Genomic DNA, 24,504 nt, shown 5'->3' with positions numbered 1-24,504 from the left:
AAGAGGAATTGCTTCAACCGAAAGTAAATAAAAGCAAGATTGAATAAAAGGAAGATTTATAGGAGGATATAAGGTCAGAGTGTAAAGAAATTGACTATGTTAGAATTAAAGAAAGATTTAAAGCTAGAAAAAAAAAAAGACTTGCTTTGAAAAATGGGAAAATGCCTACAGTGTGTTTATAAATATTTGTATGTGCAAAATTAAAACGATTTATGAACACTTTAAAAATTTGAAAAGCAAGGGCCTTTTTAAACTATCTGTAATTTTACTATAATAACAGAACAAATTTTGTATATTATCTTCATGTCTTTTGCTAGTTTTTTGTTTTGTTTTGTTTTCTTACTGTGTATCTGCAAGATTCCACTTAGAATTATAGCATATATTCAATTTTGTATTATGTATTTCTCACTTAACAATATATCATAAAGTTTGCATAATTATAGTTCTGAGAAGCTTGTATATTTTCCTTAGAATGATATACCATAATTTGTTTCAGTCTTCTTCTGTCATAAAGTTGTTTTCACTTTTCACCATATTAAATAACAATAAATTGAAAATCTATCTTTATGCATAAGGATTTTTCAAATTATTTCCTTAGCAGAGAAGATTTCCAGATGCAGAATTATCAAATTAATATGGACGTATAAGTATATTAAAACTTGACTGTATAAACATACTCCCAAATTAACATATAAGTGAGAAAAAGAAATAATAAGAAAATAACTCTACCTGTAGACCAACTACGTTTATACGTTGGCAAAGCAACTACTTTAAAAGTGGACAAGTAAGCAATGTTTTGTCTATGCAGAAACAAGTGCTTTGATTTTATTTTCCATCACATTCGTTTAATTCAATTACTTTGATAGTCTGAAACCAGATATAAAAGAGAAAGTTGAATCTAATAGAAAACACAAATTTGTACCAGATGCAGAAAAGTAGATTTACTTGGATAGAACAGGTAATTTCTCTGCCCTCTTAATTTTAATTTACATGGTCGAATGTTCTCTGAAAATAATTAGGAAAGTGTGTGTGTGTATACCAATACCTGAACTCCCATTTCAAGGAGTAAATAAGACTGTGTAGTTTTCTTATTAATTATAGAGGCATTGGGGAAAATGCTATGTGCATAACTGTTCTCAGTGGTGAGATGTTATACGGTTTCTGATTCAAGCCATAGTCATTTACCAAAGTAATTACCTCAAGAGTCAAAGATAAAAAATATTGGCTTTGGGGGCCGGCCTGGTGGCGCAAGCAGTTAAGTGCATGCGCTCCGCTGCAGCGGCCCGGGGTTCGCCAGTTGGGATCCTAGGCTTGCACCAATGCACCACTTGGCAAGCCATGCTGTGGCGGCGTCCCATATAAAGTGGAGGAAGATGGGCACGGATGTTAGCCCAGGGCCAGTCTTCCTCAGCCAAAAGAGGAGGATTGGCAGATGTTATCTCAGGGCCCATCTTCCTCACAAAAAATAAAAAATAAAAATATTGGCTTTGGTTAAGGTAAACATTAAAAAATCTTGATGTGTGGTGTAAATACTGACCAAGGAAATTGCCTGGCTAGTGTTACTCCAGATGGCAATCAATCTAAATGCTGACTAGAGTATGAAGTCAATACTAGCTTAAATATGAACAAAGCATACAGCCTTAACCATGGACTTGGGAATCCTGAGGTTTTAATCACTTTTCTCAATAATATTCTTGCTAATCTTAAGTCATATGCCTATTTTATCTGTTTTTATGATGAAAACAATGTTGCAAATTGAGTCAGCCTCATGTAGAACACCAGAAACATTTCTGCTATCTCACAGAAATTCTGCAAACCATTCCAATTTTTACTGCTTTGGCAAAGGTGTTCAAATGATATGCATTGAGCATTGTGGTGGTTCTATAGGTTGCATTTTATATTTTACTACATATTCTAATAAGCAGGGTCTATCTTAGGAAAAATAGGACTTAAGTGAAAATGTTATAAGAAAAATGGATCTGTGAAAGATGATCGTTAGATAATCTAAAGTTAGATAAACCAAAGTTACTCACTGGAAAAGTTCATTTGGTCTGTGTTTAAAATTAATAACTCCATAAATTATAGCAAAGGTGACCAATTTACATGGCTACATCCTATTCCTACAGCGTGGTGATGATCTACATGCTCTCAACAGCCTGTGGTCACTGTGAAAATGGAAGATAGAGAATGGTTGGTTAATTTATTCATTCTCTCACAGTTTGAATGAGGGACTCCTTCAAACAGTAGGTCCATAGGGAACCTATTTCACACCTCCATTATAATGCTTCCATATTTTCCTATAAGTACTGTTTAACTTGTTTACTTCTTCACTACAGAATGAGTTTCTTGGAGGCAGGAATTTTTATGTATATCTTTGGTATCCCATGGCCTTGTACGGTGTCTGGCACATTGCAAGCACTTAGTCAATATTGGTGAAAAGTCAAACAATAGAATGGTTTTTTACTTCCTACTGTGTATTTTGCATTATGCTAAAGATTGGAAGAAATATAAAGAAATGTATCTTCAAAGAGCATATAATCAACACATAAATGGGAAAAATTAATAAACACCATGCAGCAGTATATCAAGGAGCTGTAACAGAAGATTCTTTAGTGCTGGCACTGAGGAAATGGCCAAGAAGAGTTACATGTAGCAAACATTGTGACATTGTGATGGTTACGTGAGTGATGGGTGGGCACGGCCATCCAAGTTAATACAAAAGTTATCAAGGTCTATTTCCATCATTATTTGCTTCATGTCCAACTCCCTTAGTAGACTATAAGCTCCAAGAAGTCAGAGTGTACATGGGCTTTTGTTCACCATTGTATTCCTAGAACCTGGCAGAGTACCTGGCCCTTGCCTTGCTCTCTATTCTCTGCTCTTTGTGTAGCTGGATCATTCCCATCCTCAGTTCTCAGATCAGGTGTCACCTCTTCCAAAATGCCTGTTTGTTATTCTCTTTCTCAGTCCCCAGTTTATTTCCTTCACAGCACTTATTACCACTTATTTCATTTATTTGACCCTTTGCTAGTTTTATCTTTCGCTCCCACTAGACTTAAGCTACTTGAAGGTGGGGACTCTGTCAGTCTGTTTTGGTTCCTGTTGCGTCCATAGCACGTATCACAGTACTTAGTACCTTTCACTGGAGAGATTCTATCCTCATAGGGATCTTTTCTAACTCTCTCTAAAGTAACTTCTGCCAATGAATCATCCTGGTTTATTTTCTCTTTAGCACTAATCGCTTTCTGAAACTATGCTGTTTATGTGCAAATGCTACATTCAAACTGTAAGCCCCACAAAGACAGAGCCTAGAACCAGGTCTACCTGGTTTCACTGCTATATTCCCAATGCTTAGAAGAGGGGCTGACACAAACAACAGTTGAGTGTACAAATATTTAGCAAATAAAAGGCGATGGCATGAAAGGAAAAGAAAAGAGAAATTTTTTTCTTGAAAAAAGCAAAGAAAAGAGATGAGTTGTTAACCAGGAGAGCAAAACAAGTGTTAGCTTAGAAATGTTGGTTGGTGGTGGAAGCAAGATCTACTTTCAATGGACAATATTCAAAGATAGTTGGGAGTAGGGAGAAGAAACAAGCAACAGTTGGGGGCAGACGTCTCTACACGATTCAGCAGCTTGTTTGCGGGCTTAGAGAGAGACAAAAGAAACAGTGGTTACACGAAGACAGTAATAGGGCATTTCGAGCTAGGACAAGCTAAATTCCGACTCACCTTCATGAGTGTAGCATAAAGAACACTGGGTATGGGGCTGAACAGACCTCCATTTGGCTCCTACTCTTACACTTCTGAGTTGTATTATAGTGGGTAAATCAGGTGCCTTTTCTGAACCTCGGTTTGCACAATTGCAAAATGAGAAAAATAAAACATACCTCGTGGAATTGTTATAAAGGTAAAATAGGGAAATGTATGTAAAGGGCTATGCCTGGTGCAAAGCCTATTTCATATAGTTCATTGAATGGTGGCTATTGTCATAACAGTTCATCAGTTACAGTGCCTGGCTGGAGGTGTGGCAAGCAAACTAATAATATTAGTAAAGGGAAATTTATTTCCTTTCATTTAAGTAATTTTAGAGGGCAACTCTTTATTTTGCATCATAGCATGACTAGCCTATTGATCGTACTATGTAATTGTCAATGAGGGCATGCTAAATCATAAACCATTGACTTGAAAAAGAAAAATGGAAAAATTATTAATTATGAGAATATTTATTCTTTCACATGGTATGTAATTGAGGTTCAAGAAGTACAAGTGAAGAACACTTTAACTGACTTGGAGTTAAATTAGCATACCTTGCAGGTGCTTACATTAAAACACCTAAACATTCTTTGTATGTGTTGTTCCCATAGAAGAGGTTTGAAGAAGTCCCCATTTCTAGCTAAGGCAATCGTGTGTCTGTATTGAAAAGCAAATGATACATGATTAGTTGAAACTTTTAATCTGTGTCTATGGTTGTTGAAGAGTGGATTTATTACTTAAAATGGAAACACAATATTAAAAGTCCAGGAATCTCTGAGTTGGGAGTGGGGTTGGGGATCAGTCAGCAAATCATATCTTTGTAAAACAATTTAGAACCTTTTTCAGAAAACTAATTTCTGAATATAGTCTATCACCTGAACAATTTCATAATGACTTGATTTGCTAACTTCTCATCTAGTGAGAGGTAATGAATCAAGTGTGCCTGGGTTTACATAGGAAAAATAACATATTAATTGATTTATGTATCTATGTTGCACATATCCATAAAGCAAAGCCTTTGGCAACTGGCACATACAATAATTTCCCATTTACCTGTGACTCAGTAAGTACAATCCAATGCTTGAAGGCAAAATTTTATGTTTTATGTTTAGTTTTTATGATTGCTTCAGCATAGCTTTTCTGTGCATTAAAAGTCAATTTTCATAACCATAGGCTTACCAATTTTTATGAATAAAAATTTTATGAGATATTATCCTGAGGTAGCATAAAATTATTTTCCAATAATTTTTACCACCTTCCCAAAGTCTGCTGTTAACTTTGTTTCCACATATGCTTAAGGATATTGCTCATAACATTTCTAAATGTGACACGTTTCATTAGAAATCCGATATATTGCACAGAGATATAACATGAAGCTTCAACCTCATAACATTACAGATGTACTATTTAATGTTGGTTACACTGATAATTCTATTTAAAATCAAATATAAAGAAGGGCTTTGAATAAAGTTATTAATAATGTTGTGTTTATGGAAATTGTATCATCTTCTACTGATCATAATTATGAATAAGAAGAATTAATCTTTGAAGTAAGGGGCTCCCAGCAACACAATAACTTAAACAGTCCACTGACATACAGAACAAGGAAGACTTGAGATAAAATAAAATAGTTTGTTAGATTTCTATGCAAAAATACATATGCATATTATTATTCTTATAGTTCTCTTTCTTGTGTTTTTCCTCTGCCTTTTCAGCTACAGAGTATAAAATTTTATCACTTAATGATATGTACAGCCACAATATGTTAAGAGCACACATCTACCATCACACAAGTTCCAAAAAAACATAAAAGTTGTATCTTTTTAGGAAGTTGCAAAGTTTGATAGCCATCACTGGTGGGCACTCAATCATCCCAAAATCCATGCTGTTTTTCCATGCAGTGATGTAGGAGTCTGCCATCAGAGTGCCTACGTATGATGAAAAATATCGTCGGGTGAGAAAACCAAAGTGCAAAGAAGTTGGGAAGATAGTCTTCATTACTAGAAATATTCTAAGTTGAGAACAAAATCTATGCATCGGCAATAAAACTTCTAAGATGGTCATAAACCATCCAGACTTAAATGTGCATCTCAGCCTGCATATTTTGCAGGCTTTGTCAATGACTCGCAAGATAAACTTAGACCTCTGTGATTCCTTCGCTTTGCAGTGGAAGTTAGACAGGATTCCCTCCTCGTGTCTTTCAGGTAGCAAAATAATTGTGAGAAAATATTATTTCAAGATGAGCTGCAACATATGACTAGAAGGAAATATTTCGTTCCAGATATGTTAGCTTCAAACAGAAACACACATTGGCATGACGATTGGCTTTTAGGTGGAAAGATAATTGCAACATTAGAACCTGATGAAAAAAAGTCACATAAAAGCTTGATATGGTGTACAAAACTGTCTTAGGTACAACTCCTTTTGACACCAATTGTGCAGCGTTGGGCAAAATACTGGACTGCTCTCTGAGCCTCAGTTTACTCCCATATAAAACGAGAAAAAGGCCACCTATCATATGTATTTGCATGTGATCTACAATGGATCAAATGCTTGGCATAGAGCAAGTTCATGACAACTGTTAACTTGCTTAGTCTGAATAGAATATGAAAATATAGTCAAGCTCCCATAGGGTTTTCTTTCTCCTAAATAAGGTTCTCAATAAGGGGGATGTAGTGAAATATAGTTCAGAGGCTACTGATTAAATTTCATCTGGTCTCTTCTCTACTAGCAATGTGTTGGGTGATATGAGAGGAGTCTTGTAACCTAGTTGACCCTCGTTGTCTATAACTGTAAAAGGACGAGCTTAGTTTCCTTATTTATTAATGCCATTTGATATTCTTTGAGAATAGATGCTTTGCATATAGTGGACATTAGATAACTGTTGAATTAGTTGAATTAGTGTCATGCCGTCCGGTGGGGAACTTGAGTGTGTTATTGGGAACTTCTGTGAGAAATGTAGACTTCACATTCACTCTGTTAGTGCTATGTGGAATCTATAAACCAAGCCCACTATACCACCTCAGGCTTTTCTGAATGGATTGCGTCAATATAAAACAGGCAATTGCTAATATGCATATAAGGCTTCTTTATCCCAGTATGTTAACCTGTTTCCAAAAGGCCCCTGAAGGTGATAGAGTATCTCTCCCGTAGGTGCCCAAGAAGGAAAACAATGTGTTTTAGGTTTTTCTTGGCCATTGACCTATGGAGTAATGATAGTTTCAGAAAATTTTTCAATTCACTCAGGGTATAATTCCCAAATAATAAAATGTATTTTATTCCTTCCATCTCTCTAATCTGCCCTTATATATCTTGTTTTCCTAATCTTTGCTGTCTTACTTGAGGGTTGAAATTTTTTCTCTAGAGCTCAAAGGATGAACGCTGTTGTCCTAAAACTCACTGAAGAAAGATATGGAAAGTCTGGCAGTTCAAATCCATTGTTCTAAAGGTTTTACTTTCTGTTCGTGTTATCACTGGGTGGTCCATGAGGGTCAGAGGCGGAGACTCTGTGATCGTTTCAGAATATGAAGTCTTTACTAAGAAAGATAAAAACAGAAGGAAACCACACCGGATGCAGAGCAGCAAGGATCCAGCCTATTGTTTCTAAAAGCCTGCTGCATTCAAGACACAATGAACTTAGCCCAGTGTCATTTTGTTTTGTCTTTTCAGAAAAACAGCCACCTTGATTTCAGAGAGATTGAGGATCAATATTTAACTGCTGATATAGCAGAGATACTGATCAATCAGAATAGACACCAGCTATAAACAACCAGTATATCCATACTGGTGCACCAGCTTTTAACATTAGTCATTGCAGAAGCAACTGAAAATATAAAAAGGGAACCTCAGGTCTCAGAGTCCCCTATTCTACCAAAATTGAATTTATTTTACACTAACATATTTATTTGAAATTAACATAATCATAGTCTCTCTCCAGTTACTGACTCTTTACCCTGTTCCCACTAAGAGCAAAGCTCCTCGTAAGAGTTCTGTTTTTATTGCCTCTGCTTCTCACCTCCTATTTTCTCTTGAACAAACTCCAGTCAGGCTTTTGTCTCCAAAGTCAGCTTCCTCTGGAGCTCAGAGGACTTATCAAGATCAACAACCTCCATATTGCCAAGTCCTGTAGTTAATTTTCAGTCCTCTGCTTACTCAACCTTTCAGCTGCGTTAATACAGTTGATCACTCCTTCCTTCTTGAAACACTTTTTTCACCTGGCTTCTAGAATGCCACTTTCTCCTGTTCTTCTTGTAAAGTATGCCATTTCTTTTTAGTTTTCTTAACTGGCTTCTCCTCTTGCAACGTCTAAACATTGGAGTACTCAGTGCTCTGTCCCTGACCATCTCTCTGGGCTTTCTATACTCCTATTCTAGGTGATTTTATCCAGTTCTATGGCTTTAGAGCAATAGATGCACTGGTGACTCTCACCTCTATGTCTCCAGCTTTGGCCTCTCCCCTGAGCTTCCCAGCTACCTACACAATACCTGCATTTGGATGTCTAATAGCATATTCTGAAGAGGTCTCTGATTTCTTACCCACTTCCCTATCTTCTACAAGTGTAGTGGTTCCCCAATCTCCCCCTTCTCGGTAAATGCTACTGTCAATTTACTGGTTGCTAGAGCAACTGATAAATTCAGACGTTCGGTTGATGATACCTTTAAAATACTTCTTGATCTCAATAGGTGAGTATTTGTTTAACCACCATCATCTCACACTTAAACTACTGCCATGGTCTCCTACGTGGTCTTTATTCCTCCTACAGCCAGCCCACCGCTCTCCTCATCACTCACACTCCCGTAGCCACTCTAACTCTGCTGTTTCACACTCATCTCATTTCCTCCTCAGGGCCTTTGCATTTGCCTCTCTTTCTAGCTGATCTGCTCCTCCTCCAGAGCTTTGCAGGGCTTGCCCTTTCATACCACTCAGTACTCCACATAAAATCACCCTCAAAGAAGTTTTCTTTTGATGAGGTAAACTAGCACCCACCCCGACTCACTACTCTCCATCCCCTTACCCTGCTTTTTTCCCTCAGAGCACTTATCACTATTTGACATCATATTATATTGCTATTTGCTGAATGACTGGTCTCCCAACCAGAATATATGCTCCATGGGACATTCCTGAAAAAAAAAAATACAGTCATAGAAATGTACCCATTGCAAGAAACTCTAGAGGCCATTCACCTCAACCACTCATCTGATCTTTTAGATCAATGTCATTCTTTGTCTATTGTTCATGAAGTGAATCTGATATTTAGATCAACTTCATACTCTCTCTATTGTTCATGAAGTGAATATTTTTATATTAAATCACATTTACCCACTGATCACCACTATTATTATTTTTTCACAGAGAAAAATGACCTCAATATTAAATAAAAATTTTACAGAGGAAAATAATATCTACTCTTTTGACAGTATGCAATTAATTTTCCTATATAGCCCATAGAAGAAATTAGTCATTCAGACAATTGAATGTGACCATTGGTGGCAGCAAGCGTAGAGCCAGAACAGATACTGGAGAAGTGACATTTTGTACCAAATGTACAAATACAATAAAGCACAGAATAAACAAGGGCTATGTGCTATTGATCTGCAGCCTGTGTCTGAAAAATAACAGGAAAGTGTGATAGCTAATAACTTCCTTCCACTACATTTCACTCTTTCCTTATTAGGAAAAGAGGAATTATTAGGAGTTCTCATTTAAGTAAAAAATATGCAATGTATTATATAGTTAATATTCATCTTCTTAAGAAGTGTGAAGTAGGTCAAGTTGTTGTTTGATAGCCAATGGAAGACTTTATCCAAAAGGACTTATTACTTAGTTATAACAATGTGTTTCTTTAGACTTTGCATTAAGCTGAGTTATCAGCAACTTGTCATACTCGATAGTTTGTCTCCTCCATCCTCCCACATAGGAGTCTCTAAGACGTCAAGCACTCTTTGCTTGTGCGCTGGTGAACTGTATTGCCCTAGTGAGGGATATTGATTTCCCATTGTTCCTAAATTCGCACATGATGCATTTCTATTAGTCATAAACACTTACAAGACTGACTTTTATTTTGTCCTTCATCACATCAGTATGCTAGGGCAGGGCATCTGTAAACGAGGTCCAGTGCGTTTCATCAGACACTCTTCCACCCTGGTGCTTAAAGGAATGATGCTTCCAAGGTGTCTAGATATAATAAAGCTTGTTTTAAAAAACCCACTGCTATCTTGCCAGAGCCTCATGGTAAGATCTCTTAAAGGTAGCAAACAATACTTACTTTGCAAAACTACTCTGGGCTTGACTTATTTGCTTTTTTGTAGGCACTAAATCATTACTTATATCTCACTGACATATGTTGGCTTCAGAATTAGCCAGGAAAATTCATATTCATAAGAAAGATTATTGATGAAGAAAATACAATAAACAACACTACAAAATAGGCCCTTAGCATAAATTAGATTGTTTAGGCAACAACAATTTTGAGAGTTCATTAGTATCTTAGAATACACAAAAACACATGAGAGTCAAGTTCTTTAAACATTTCAAGTAAGGATTTACAGTTTGACTTGGGTTTATTTTGGTGATGAATGAGATCTGCCATCTCTACTACTTGTTGACAAGAGCCTACTTCAACCAGAAAGCCAAGATTTTTCCCCAAAGGTTTTAAATCTTTTAAATAGCATGTGCCTTCTGAGAGAAAACTCCAAAAGGTTATAGAATTCATTTGCCCTTGAGGGGAAAAAACAGTAGTGAATATTAAGAGAAAATGAGAGTACAACATATGAGAAAAGGGTGTTTGTTAAAGAACATCTAAGAAGTAGCCACCTGCTACTTCTCTTTTGTGCATCCTTCATGTTTACTACAGGGCATCTCTGAGACTCAACTTTGCCTTGACAACCTTACTGCCATCATCCATTGGGGGAAATGAGCCCGCCATGTTTTTTTAATCACGTGTTGTTTCTCATTCTCTTGTTTGTTCTCCGACTTGGTCCGATGTGTCTCGTGAGCTTCTTTACGTTTACATGGCAACTAAAAGGGTGTCTTGGATCATCCCAACAAGCATTTTTAGTAATTCCCCAAACATTAACTGCCTCACCTCACAATGTTTACCTTTCACCTCTGCTTTCTTTCTCTAATTAGCCACGGTCTTCTTTCCTCTGTGATCTTTGGTAAATGGCTTAATCTATGGGTTACTCTCTAAATGATTCTAGTATACCTAGTTTAATGGGGAAAAAGAAAAATAATTTTTTTTCATAATAATGAATCTCAGGTTGATATGTAATATTATTTATAAAAACAAGTATTTGTTGTGTTGTCTCTGTTTACCTAAATCCATCCTGTGTTTCCATTTACATGAAACCAAAAAGGGATTGTTATATATCTTTAACTTTTGGAGAGCTCCATTCATCAATTCAACAAGTATTTGAGTACTTACTGTATGCTAAGCACTATTTCATGTAGGGGGAATAGAGCACTGAGCAAAACAGGAAAAAATTCTTTAAGCTCCCTGGAGCTTACATGCCAATGGGGGATGCAGGCAATAAACAGACAAATAAGCAAAATCTACTATATATCAAAGTTTCCAAAGATTTATTCAACCAAGTGATACGGCAGCAACTTTGCCAATTAGAAGAAGCATAGGATTGCTGAAAGAAATCAGGCACTCGAGATTCTTAATAAGAAACAAATATATCACCCAAAGCATGGTACAGTTCTTCAGGCCACCACTGCTCACTGTCATCTAAAATCCTGTTGCTAGGACACTGCTGAGCATACAAAAGCTAAGCACACTTTATAAGCTGGGGAATTTTTGATAGAATGATGTTCTGATATTCCTGGATCTAAATTCAGTTCTGAAATATGAGGAGGAATAGAAAATAACAAAGAGAAGAAATATATCTGTAAAGTGGCTTTTGAAATCATTTAAAGCTTAATAATCTAATGCCTATAAAGAGTAGATATACAAATTATTACATTGAAAAATGGTATTGGTATTTTTTATTAACATTTAAGAATCTATTGTCAATTCTATTCCAAATGGTTATCAATACTTTTCAGTAAAACCTAATTTAATCTCTCTCTTAATTTCCTCGAAAACCAAGTGGCCAATCTTGACTCAAAAAATATGACTTTTGTTCTGATACTATGGCTCTAGTTTTGCAGAGTAGAGTAATCAGTGTTATTACATTTTTATCCTCTGATGCTTCTCTAAATAGAAATGAGGTCTCTTTATTTGATTTGGGAAATTGAATGCCAGTTGGGGAATTCAAAACAGTGTTGGTTTCAAGCTTGAGTTCCTCTGCATAGTACCAAGTTCTCTTCCTTGGCCCCAAGGCATGCATCTCAATGAGAAAACATGGGGAAATGATGAATCCAGGATATCTTGAGACCATCTTGCCTGTATACTTAACATTGTCCTGAAATTCTGTCTGAATGTGGCCCATGAATCATAGGGCCACATTCGGACAGAATCACATTTGAACACATCAGTCCAAATTACACGTCCAAAAGTAATTTGGACATCAGTGTCCAAATGTGATTTTTATTGCTATAGGCAGAGTAAACAATATTATGTAAGAAATAAGATTAGATCTATACCATGGCACTGCTCACTTATTTTTATATGGGAAAAATGCCCATCTGAGTGAAAATTAGTTGTTTCTCATATATGAAGCAAGATCCAAACTTAGAAGTCTGTTCTTCACCATGAACTGATGAAAACTGGAATAGCATGCATGATATGATGTGCCTAAATAATTCTTATATCACTGAACCACAAACATGATAGAGCTCTGCAGTTATTGTATATTTAATAGCAGAAAGCAGTAAGGAAGCTTTGAATTACTAAATACTGATAACATTTCTTTTTTTTTTTTTTTTAAATTTATTTTTCCCCCAAAGCCCCAGTAGATAGTTGTATGTCATAGCTGCACATCCTTCTAGTTGCTGTATGTGGGACGCGGCCTCAGCATGGCCGGAGAAGCAGTGCGTTTGTGCGCGCCCGGGATCCGAACCCGGGCCACCAGTAGCAGAGCACGCGCACTTAACCACTAAGCCACGGGGCCAGTCCTAACATTTCTTGAAGAACAAAATAAATGAACATTTGATAATATGCAATCACAGGATCAGCCTGTCTCTACCCTGGTCTCAGTAGCCGAACACATCTTGCCTCGTCGTTCTCTTAATTCAACATTTTCATCTTGTGTTCAAAATATATGATTTACATTTATGCAGAAGGAAAGAAAGCCATGACTCTCATAACATTTATATACAATCTGCATATGAAACTGGCTGTACGTCCGTAGTTATGAAGCTAAGAGACTCTCAATATTTGCTATCAATCATGTACTAATCAAATCTCCCCACTCATCAGTCTGATTAGAAACCGACTATCCCTGGGACCGTTGCTTAGTGAAGAAAGAGTCACAGTTAGTCTTCTTGTTCAGATTAGGGTCAGATAAAAAATGAGAGCTCTCTGGGGTTGGGGGGCAGGGATGGTTTAAAGCTCCTCGTGGAATTGGCATTTGGTGAGAGACAAGCAGACGATGACTGCCGTGAGTGGTTCTCAATTTTGAACAGAGATAACAGGTGAAAAATAATTCCAGTTCTGAATAAAAAACAGTAAGTGCTGTCACTTTTCACAGTTAAACACAGCATGACGAAGGAGAAAGTATGTATTCTTTGGGCTGGGCTCTGCCATGTGGCAGCTACGTCATTTCGTGACCACTTAACCTCTCTGAGGTAAACTTTCTCATCTGTAAAATGAGTTAATAATAGCGAGCTTTCAGGATCATTTTGTATATAAGTGTAAATATAAATGTATAGCCTAGGGTGATGCTAGAACATTGCAAGTGCTCCACAATTTACAACCCAAATGTCAGCAGATTTCCTCAGCCTTTAGTTACACGTGTTGCTAGCTCACCAGCTGCTATCTACATAGTAAGTAGCCTCCCTCCCCACCATTAAGGTCTCCCGCAGTTATTTCTGGAGGTTGCCACGGGGTGACCCACATTGTCACAAGAAGCCAATTTGCTCCTGTTCTTCCATCCTCCTCAGGAGGCCACCTCACGTGTCTTTTTGAGAGGCTCCCCTCCCTACAGCCTTGCTCCCACTGCCTTCTGGGAGATCTCTGCTCTGACCGAAGTCCCAGTCAGAGATGTCAGGAGGCCAGTGCTGTGCAATGGATAAGGGGGGAAAGGAGAATATAGCTTTTGCCCTTTTTCACCTGGACCTCGAAGCAGCCTTCTGTGTGATCCTTCTGCAAACAGCCCTGTCCGCCTCCTCTGCTTCACTCTCAGGATAAACCTGACCGTGGACTCATGCTGAGAAGTCAACTGTGCTTGTCGGCCATTTCCCTGTCTCTTCCCTCTGTCTCCAGCAATGTGCTATTTGCTGTCCAGGCCTTATCTCATCCTCCCAGGAAGCCTGTGAGATTGATATACTTAACCCCAACGTATAGATGAAGAAACTAAAACCTAGGGAGATTCGGAACACCATCCACCCTCCTCTTTCTGCCTCCTTCAGATAAATACCTGGGGTGTCACCAGCCTCAGATACCCATTCTCCATTAAGATGAGCCCCCAACATCCCACAAATGGTAGCAATTATTATTAATATCATTCCACTCTGTCAGGTAAGGCTAGAGTTGACACTGATTCCATAATGAGTCTGGAGAAGTAGGCAGAGTAGGAATGGAAGTACAGAATTTGGAGTAGTAGAGAGAGAATGGAGGCTGGGGGTTAGAAGACTGAGGAAAAGAGTTTTGAGAACCAAAATGTGGTGATTATAAAAAATAATGTAGAAAGGGTGAATCTAAAAGAATTTATGCATCACATCTTTTTAATTAATCTTTTCTCTTTAATTTCTTACATGGCACCAGCTATTTCTCTCACACTTTCCCCCAAATTCCCTGCCCTGATCTCTTCTTAAAAAAAAAAAAAAAAAAGACAAGTAATGCCATCTTCCAGATAAAGAGCAAGAATGTCTCTTCTTTTTCTACTTTCCATTTCCTTAATTCATCTTTTTATTTCCATGTATAGAATAGGAAATAATTGAGGAACTATTTTTTGGTGAATGAAATTTTCATCCCAGTCTACAAGAAATCTCTAGAGATTACTTTCAAACTAAAGGCAGTTTTATACCCAATAGAAAAAACTAGCTTCATGGAATGAAACTCTAAATGAGAACAATCCAAGAATATCTTTCCAAAAAGAAGGTACACTAAGTACTCTTGCCCAATTACTACCAAGAAGTATTCTCTTCCTTAAACAAAGAAATAAAAAAGAGAATTGCTCTATTGATAATGCTTTGTGCTGTTTAACCAGGGCTAGTGAAAGATATTCTGGTTATCAGTCCTTTTATTTGCCAAGCATAATTTTTCATGGAAGATGTCAGTTATATTTTAGCAAAAGACCAAATTCAATTTCAGTTCTCTTTGCAGGAGTCTTCCAAGTAACATAGAAAGAATAAGACAGTATCAGCAAAAAAAACAAAAAAAACAAAAAAAAAAAAAACAAGACAAATGCACTTTAATAAAATGGAATTGTTCACAAGTATTGTTACCAATCCATTTTCTACTAATATTTTAGATCAAAGTGTTCCGAATTCATTCAGCTCTAATGCTTTGGGTTTTCTGCATTTCCCAAATTACACATCTATTTTCTGCTGAGGACTGAAAAACAAGGAGAGGTGAGACCCACAAGATATTTTCATACACACCAATAGCAAGGGATGATGTTGCATCATTTCATTTTTCTTCTTGTATATTTATTTCTTGGTGGCTTAAAGTGATTCTTGTATCAATAAATTAATAGACATTGAAATCTTTCCTGGTTACCACCACTCACATATTCTTCTTTGCTCCGAGGCCTGTTCTCTTCTAATCAGAATTCTCAGCAAAGAGGGGAGTGGAATGGACATGGACACCCCTAAAATGTTCAGGCACTTTATTATTAGCATACCTCTATCAGCTATACATATAGAAGTCTTGGAAAATTTTAACTTTTTTATATTGAGATCATGGATTGAAATCTTAAATTAATATTTTGTTCATTACTTTTTCATATTCAAGTTCTCTAAAAAATACTCACTACGTGTAGGTCTGACAATTGAATGATTAGTTATTAAAAATGAAAATATGTGTGTTAATGCCAATAGATCCACCTCAAGTGTTTCTTTATATTTAATGTATTCTTTCTTCACATGCTAGTTGTGAACTTATTTTGGTGCCTCTATCCAAAAACCAAGCGCCGGTGAGACACCTAAAAATATCCTCATTTGCATCTGTTTTCGTTTCTTATGAGAGGGAGGATCACCCCACCTGATTTTGCCTTGACAACAAGGAAATAACTAATGACAATTTGGGAATGAATTCACTGTTCATCTTTCATGCTAGCATGTCAGGCCCTCCATCATTTGGGTCAAATTGATGCTAAATTACAAGAGAACAGGATAGGACACTTTGGCATTTTTCCATTTCACATAGTTGTTAGCAGAGATGATTCATAAAAGTCCCTTGACGTGAACTGAAGAACTTGGTTAACTGAATCAGATCCTCTTTGCTTTGTCTTCTTACACAAAACACACTATGATAGGGTTCTTATTTTTAAAAAGTGGTGAAACAAAATATAACAATTACCCCATATTTATAAAATATGGATCACTTCCTTCCTATAAAAATTTAGGATCAGTTCTCCAGAATGAAAGAGATAAACATGTATAGATGCAAATCAATTCTGTATTGGTTTCTTATTACCTCATTAAAGAGAAAATCTGAGGATATAAGTTATGACTTAATTTTTATTTTGAATGCAGACCGCTGCCTAATATACATAAAATAACCATCACAGAACGAAACTAATACATCCAACAGCTGGCTGCATTTAAATGATTTTAAAATAAGTGCTTATAAAAAGTCAATTTTTAGCGTTTTGCTGCTTAGGAACAAAACCAATCACAAATATGTTTTTATGTTGATTTTCTCTGACAGGACTGGGAATTCCCCCATTTCATGGGAGATGTTGATGTAAACCTTCCTGGGCTGCACACTCCTCACATGCAGTTCAAGATTCCTTTCTTCCAGAAGATATTCAAGGAAGAATATCATATTCACATAACAGGTATGTTATAACTTTGAACACAATTTGATTGTCTCCTAGTTAGAGTAATACTAGCTGCTGTGAAAAAGCAAACGGTAACATTTTAGAGGCATACATAAATATACTTTTATTTCTCACTCACTTAACAATGCACGTGGTTCCAGGTTGGCTGGGGCTCCAGACCATCATTGTGGGACTTAAGACTGCTGGTAGCTTTAACAATTTCAGCTTCAACATCCAGTTGGCAGATGGGAATAAAAAGAATGGGGAAGATGACTAAGATGATTTCTTAACCACTTGGCCTGGAAAAGAAACATGTCACCTCCACTCACATTCTGTGGGTGATATCTAGTCAGCCCCATTTAGAGTCAAGGAGAGCAGAAAAATGTAGTCCCCAGTAGGGCAGCCACTTTAGTGTCAGACCCAGTGTTCTAGTATAGGATTATCAGAGGAGGAAGACAAATGTTTGGTATAGATACTTAGCTATCTCTGCCGTATTCCATGTACCACTCCTTTTTTGTTGATTGAGTTTCTTTTTCACAACATACAGCTCAGTATATTTTTTCAACATTAACACTCTTTATGCTTTGTTCTTCATTTACTGCTGAGATGAAAACAGTGGTATCCTAGAGCTCCAATCAGACCATATGTCTTGAGGGAGCTGGGCCACTTCTCATTTGATTGAGGGAAACCTACTTCTGTGGCAGAGCTCGTGTTTGTCTCAGTGCGTCTCTTGTGGATCCTCAGATTATTTCACTTTCAGATATGTCCTGCTTTTGAAACGGCTACAATATGGTTTATTATAATATTCTTTCATGACATCTCAGTCATTCTCATCTAAAAAAGGCTTCCTGGAGTTACGTTTTGTACCTTTTTTTCTTCATAACAAGAAGCAGACAGCTGAATGATCACATAAAGAATGGCATTCGTTCCCAAGCTGTTCAAATGCAGGTAGCAAATGTGTGCGTATTTTAAGGACAATGGCCTAGGATCCCATACCTGCTATAATAAAAACTGCTGAAGAAATCTGTGCTTCCACTACCGTCTGTTCTGCTGAATAAAAATAGCTTGAGAACAGAAAACATGAACATCTGAGTACAGCAAAAAATCTTTGCTTCCCAACTTGAAGGCTGTTTTTTGCTTTGAGCATGAGGCAGCCTTCCTAAATTGGAGAATGAGCTCATGAATAGGGAAGATGCAGCAGGTTTCTTTTCCTGCTCAGAATGAATGAGGCCCATCTATTAAATTCACTGGGTAAATCAATCAATTTGAGTTCAGGTCACATAGTGTGGTTTCAGAGTCCCCACTTAATCTCTGCAGCACGCTACCCTCTCGGACTTCTAAAACAGCTATCACGCACATGGCATCATCATATCCCTTTGGGTGGGCTTTCGCCTGGACCATCTGTTCTTGCTATCAGCTCTTGTCCCAGGCCATCATGGCACTAATATTGTCTCTGACTGAGTATCAGAATCCCTGTCAAAAATATACTGTTTGAGTGCAGAATATCAGGTTAAAAACAAAGGAAGAGAGGGAAGATTCAGGGAACTCACTGGTAAGAAAAAAAATCAAACTGTTAAAAATATTTAATTTGGGGCTTTTTTGTATGACTTTATATATACGTTATTGTTTATAGTCAGGGGCAAGTTCAAGCTTTGTGGTACCCAAAGCTTACACAATTTGGAATGCTCCATTTAAGAATATGAATACAATATTACAACTAAAATTTCTGTTCAGTGCCTTGGAAGGGGGCCATGCATACAGGAGTCCCTGAGGCTTCAGTGTCATTAGTTTTGAGGGAAAGCCTCCTGTATATTTGAACTAAAACCTTTGTCCCACCAAGTATCATTTTGTAAAAACTTAAAAAGAGGAAAGACTAGGAGTGACGTCAGCATCATGGCAGAGTGAGCTTTCCCGTAAACTCTTCCCCCAATAAGATACCACAAAAGGGACAGTCACAGGCCAGCAAAGGACTCTTACACAGCAAAAAGGAAGATCAAAAAGACCCACACTGCCCCACATCTGAGAGTGGACATGCTGGGGCACCCAGGGGAAGTGGGGAGAGCTAAGGAGAAATCCTCTCCCTCCCCATCAGATTGGCGATTTGGGTCCACGTGGCTCCCAGACAGGGGGAGGGGTGGCCCTCTGTGGGAAACCGTAGCTCTTTGGACTCTCTCAGCCAGTGGGAAATTCCCACACAGAGGACTCAGAACTGCTGCAGGGGTGTCCATTAACATATGAGCACCCCAGGAGAGCAGATAACGAGGGGTGAGCAAGAAGCCCCCCCACTCCAGGGACCGAGCAGGCAAAAGAGAGAGCCCCCCCAACCCCCCAGCATGCCCGACACTGCAGCTCAGCCAACCAGACAGAGCTGCCTGGGCAGATTGCAGGCAGGTAGCCGCGGCGGCAGAGCAGCTGGGGCAAGTGCAGGGGGCTCAGATTACACAGCCCTTAACCCCCACATGGTGGTGGCAGGTGGAAACTGCAACCAGATATTTCCAGGATGAGGAAAAACAAAGCGAATACAGGAACCACAATGCAAAGGTACATTAAATCACCAGACCAGAAGGAAAATGACAAGCACCCAGAAATCAACCCTGAAGGTGCAGAAATCTATAACCTAAACGACAGAGAATTCAAAATAACTATCATAAAAAAGCTCGACGAAAAAAAGCTCGACGAAATACAAGAAAACACTGATAAACAATTCAACGAGATAAGGAGTTTCTTCAGATATGCTCCAGATGGAGCAGGAGAGAGAACTAAGTCTAAAAAGAAATGAATAAAGTCTCTGAGAAATATCCAACTCTATTAGGAAATATAGCATAAGAATTACAGGTATTCCTGAGGGAGAAGAGAGGGAAAGAGGAACAGAGAGCCTATTCAAGGAAATAATAGCTGAGAACTTCCCAAATCTGGGGAAGGAGCAGGAAATACCAGTAAATGAAGCCAATAGGTCGCCTAAATATGTCAACAGGCAAAGGCCCACTCCACAGCATATAGTAGTAAGGCTGGCTAAAGTCAATGACAAAGAAACAATATTAAGGGCAGCTAGACAAAAACAAAAAATAACATACAAAGGAACTCCCATCAGGCTCTCAGTGGATTTCTCAACAGAAACTTTACAGGCTAGGAGAGACTGGAATGATGTATTCAAAATAGTGAAAGACAAAAACTTTCAGCTGAGAATACTCTATCCAGCAAAAATATCCTTCAAATGTGATGGAGAAATAATAACTTTCCCAGATAAACAAAAGCTAAGGGAGTTCATGGCCACGAGACCCCCACTGCAAGAAATGCTCAAGAAGGCCCTCAGGCCTGAAAAAAAGAAGAGAAAGGGAATACAAAGCTTGGAGCAAGGAGAAAAATAGATAGACAAAATCAGAAAAATAGTAGATCTTTACTGGAATAGGTTAGCAACCACTTGAATACCAAAATCAAAGATCAAAGGAAGGAAAACACCAAAAATAAATATAACCTCATCACTGTAAACACACACGCACAACACAAGATAGAATAAGTTGTAACAAGAATAACTTAGAAGGGCAAGAGGAAAGAGATTGAATTGACTTAGTATAAGGAAATAAGAGACCATCAGATAATGGACTATCTCATACACAAGATTTTTTATACAAACCTCAAGGTAACCACTAAACAAATAATCAAAACAAAATCAAATATGATAAATAAAGAGAAAACTAGAAGAGTCATAAGACAGAACAACCAAACTGAATTGGCAGTCTGAAACAAATGGGACAAGAAACAAAGGAAATGCAAATAACTGGAAAATAAGTGACAAAATGCCAACATTAAGCCCTCATATATCAATAATCACTCTAAATATAAATGCATTGAACTCTCCAGTCAAAAGATACAGAGTGTCAGGATGGATTAAAAAGCAAGACCCAAGGATATGCTGCCTCTAGGAAACACATCTCAGCTCTAAAGACAAGTACAGGCTCAGAGTGAGAGGATGGAAGACAATACTCCAAGCTAGTGACAAATAAAAGAAAGCAGGTGTTGCCATACTCATATCAGACAAAGTAGACTTCAAGATAAAACAGGTTAAGAGAGATAAAGAAGGGCAATATATAATGATAAAAAGGACACTCCACCAAGAAGACAGTTCAATTATAAATGTATATGCATCCAACATAGGAGCACCAAAGTATGTAAAGCAACTATTAACAAACTTAAAAGGTGATATTAACAACAACACAATAATAGTAGGGGATCTTAATACCCCACTTACATCAATGGATAGATCATCCAGAGAAAAAGTCAATAAAGAAACAGTGGACTTAAATGAAAAACTGGATGAGATGGACCTAGTAGACATATACAGAGCACTCCATCCAAAAACAGCTGACTACACATTCTTCTCAAGTGCACATGGAACATTCTCAAGGATAGACCATATGTTGGGAAACAAAGCAAGCCTCAAAAACTTTAAGAAGATTGAAATCATAACAAGCATCTTTTCAGACCATAATGCTATGAAACTGCAAATCAACTACGAGAAAAAACTGGGAAAGTGACAATGATGTGGAGATTAAATAACATGCTACTGAACAACCAATGGATCATTGATGAAATTAAAGGAGAAATCAAAAAATATCTGGAAACAAACAAAAATGAAAATATGCCTTACCAAATCATATGGGTTGCAGCAAAAGCGGTCCTGAGAGGGAGACTCATAGCGATACAAGCCCCCCTTAACAAACAAGAAAAAGCCCAAATAAGCAACCTGAAATTACACCTAACAGAACTAGAAAAAGAAGAACAAAGTCCAAAGTCAGCAGGAGAGAAATAATAAAAATCAGAGCAGAAATAAATGAAATTGAGACAAAAAAAATGGTAGAAAGGATTAATGAAACAAAGGATTGGTTCTTTGAGAAGATAAACAAAATTGACAAACCCTTAGACAGACTTACTAAGAAAAAAAGAGAAAAGGCTCAAATAAATAAAATTAGAAAGGAAAGAGGAGAAATTACAATGGATACCACGGAAATACAAAGGATTATAAGAGAATACTATGAGAAACTATATGCCAACAAATTGGACAATCTAGAAGAAATGGATAAATTCTTAAACTCATACAACCTCCCAAAACTGAACCAAGAAGAAATAGAGAATCTGAATAGACCAATCACAAGTAAAGAGATTGAAATAGTAATCAAAAACCTCCCAAAAAATAAAAGTCCAGGACCAGATGGCTTCTCTGGTGAATTTTACCAAACATTCAAAGAATATTTAATACCCATCCTTCTCAAACTATTCCAAAATCTAGAGGAAGATGGAACACTTCCTAACTCATTCTACAAGGCCAACATCACCCTGAGACCAAAGCCAGACAAAGACAATACAAAGAAGGAAAATTACAGGCCAATATCGCTGATGAACATAGATGCAAAAATCCTCAACAAAATATTGGCAAACCAAATACAGCAATACATTAAAAATATCATACACCATGATCAAGTGGGATTTATACCAAGGATGCAGGGATGGTTCAACATCCGCAAATCAATCAACGTGATACACCACATCAACAAAACAAAGAATGAAAACCACATGGTCATCTCAATAGACGCAGAGAAGGCATTGGACAAGATCCAACATCCATTTATGATAAAAAACTCTCAACAAAATGAGTATAGAAGGAAAGTACCTCAACATAATAAAGGCTGTTTATGACAAACCCACAGCCAACATCGTACTCAATGGGGAAAGGCTGAAAGCCATTCCTCTGAGAACAAGAACGAGATAAGGCTGCCCACTCTCACCACTCTTATTCAACATAGTACTGGAGGTTTTGGCCAGAGAAATTAGGCAATAAAAAGGAATAAAAGGAATCCAAATAGGCAACGAAGAAGTGGAACTCTCACTATTTGCAGACAACATGATTTTATATATAGAAAACCCTAAAGAACCCATTGGAAAACTATTAGAAATAATCAACAACTACAGCAAAGTCTCAGGGTACAAAATCAATCCACAAAAATCAGTTGCATTTCTGTATGCTAATAGTGAACTAACAGAAAGAGAGCTCAAAAAGATAATACCATTTACAATTGCATCAAAAAGAATAAAATATCTAGGAATAAATCTTACCAAGGAGTGAAAGACCTATACAATGAAAACTACAAGACATTATTGAAAGAAATCAATGATGACAGAAAGAAATGGAAAGACATCCCATGCACATGGATTAGAAGAATAAACATAGTTAAAATGTCTATATTTCCTAAAGCAATCTACAGATTCAATGCAATCCCAATCAGAATCCCAATGACATTCATCACAGAAATAGAAAAAAGAATACTAAAATTCATATGGGGCAACAAAAGACCCCAAATACCTAAAGCAACCCTAAAAAAAAAGAACAAAGCTGGAAGCATCACAATCCCTGACTTCAAAACATACTACAAAGTGATAGTAATTAAAACAGCATGGTACTGGTACAAAAACAGACACACAGATCAATGCAACAGAATTGAAAGCCCAGAAATAAAACCACACATATATGGACAGCTAATTTTTGACAAAGGAGCTAAGAACATACAATGGAGAAAGGAAAGTCTCTTCAATAAATGGTGTTGAGAAAACTGGACAGCCACATGCAAAAGAATGAAAGTGGACCATCTGTTATCTCCATTCACAAAAATTAACTCAAAATGGATCAAAGACTTGAAGGTGAGACCTGAAACTATAAAACTCATAGAAGAAAATATAGGCAACACACTATTTGACATTGGTCATAAAGGAATCTTTTCAGATGCCATGCCTACCCAGACTAGGGAAACTAAAGAAAAAATAAGCAAGTGGGAGTTTATCAGATTAAAGAGCTTCTACAAGATTAATGAAACCAGGATCAAAATGAATAGACAACCCACCAGCTGGGAGAAAATATTTGCAAAACATATATCTGACAAGGGGTTAATCTCCATAATATATAAAGAACTCACACAACTGAACGACAAAAATACAAACAACCTGATCAAAAAATGGGCAGAAGAAATGAACAGACACTTCTCCAAAGAAGATATACAGATGGCCAATAGGCACATGAAAAGATGTTCAACATCACTAATCATCAGGGAAATGCAAATCAAAATAACACTATGATATCACCTCACGCCCATTAGAATGGCTATAATCACCAAGACAAAAAACAACAAATGTTGGAGAGGATGTGGAGAAACAGGAACCCTCATACACAGCTGGTGGGAATGCAAACTGGTGCAGCCTCTATGGAAAACGGTATGGAGATTCCTCGAAGAATTAAAAATAGAGATGCCCTATGATCCAGCCATCCCACTACTGGGAATCTATCCAACGAACATGAAATCAACAATCCAAAGAGGCTTATGCACCCCTATGTTCATTGCAGCATTATTCACTATAGCCAAGAAGTAGAAGCAACCCAAGGGTTCCTTGACTGATGATTGGATCAAGAAGATGTGGTATATATGTACAATGGAATACTACTCAGCCATAAAAAAAGACAAACTCGTCCCATTTGCAACAACGTGGATGGACCTGGAGGGTATTATGTTAAGTGAAATAAGCCAGAAAGAGAAAGATAAACACTGTATGATCTCACTCATATGTGGAATATAAACCAACACATGGACAGAGAAAACTGTATTGTGGTTACCAGGGGCA

The 24,504-nt window shown here is 37.3% G+C and overlaps 1 protein-coding gene across 9 annotated transcripts in view; it reads left to right on the top strand.

Moving 5' to 3' along the window:
- The window catches only part of TMEM117 (transmembrane protein 117), a 444,048-nt gene that overhangs the window by 407,111 nt on the left and 12,433 nt on the right, over positions 1-24,504 (top strand). For all 9 annotated transcript variants that reach the window (XM_058558458.1, XM_058558460.1, XM_058558459.1 and 6 more), the window contains one exon: positions 16,728-16,857. In XM_058558458.1, coding sequence (XP_058414441.1) covers positions 16,728-16,857 — 130 coding nt within the window. The remainder of the gene's footprint in view (positions 1-16,727; positions 16,858-24,504) is intronic.

The sequence above is a fragment of the Diceros bicornis genome, chromosome 17 (assembly GCF_020826845.1).
Source record: "Diceros bicornis minor isolate mBicDic1 chromosome 17, mDicBic1.mat.cur, whole genome shotgun sequence".
NCBI classification, from domain to species: Eukaryota; Metazoa; Chordata; class Mammalia; order Perissodactyla; family Rhinocerotidae; genus Diceros; species Diceros bicornis.
Note: the sequence above shows the minus strand (reverse complement) of the source record. Positions and strands in the feature narration are given on the sequence as shown.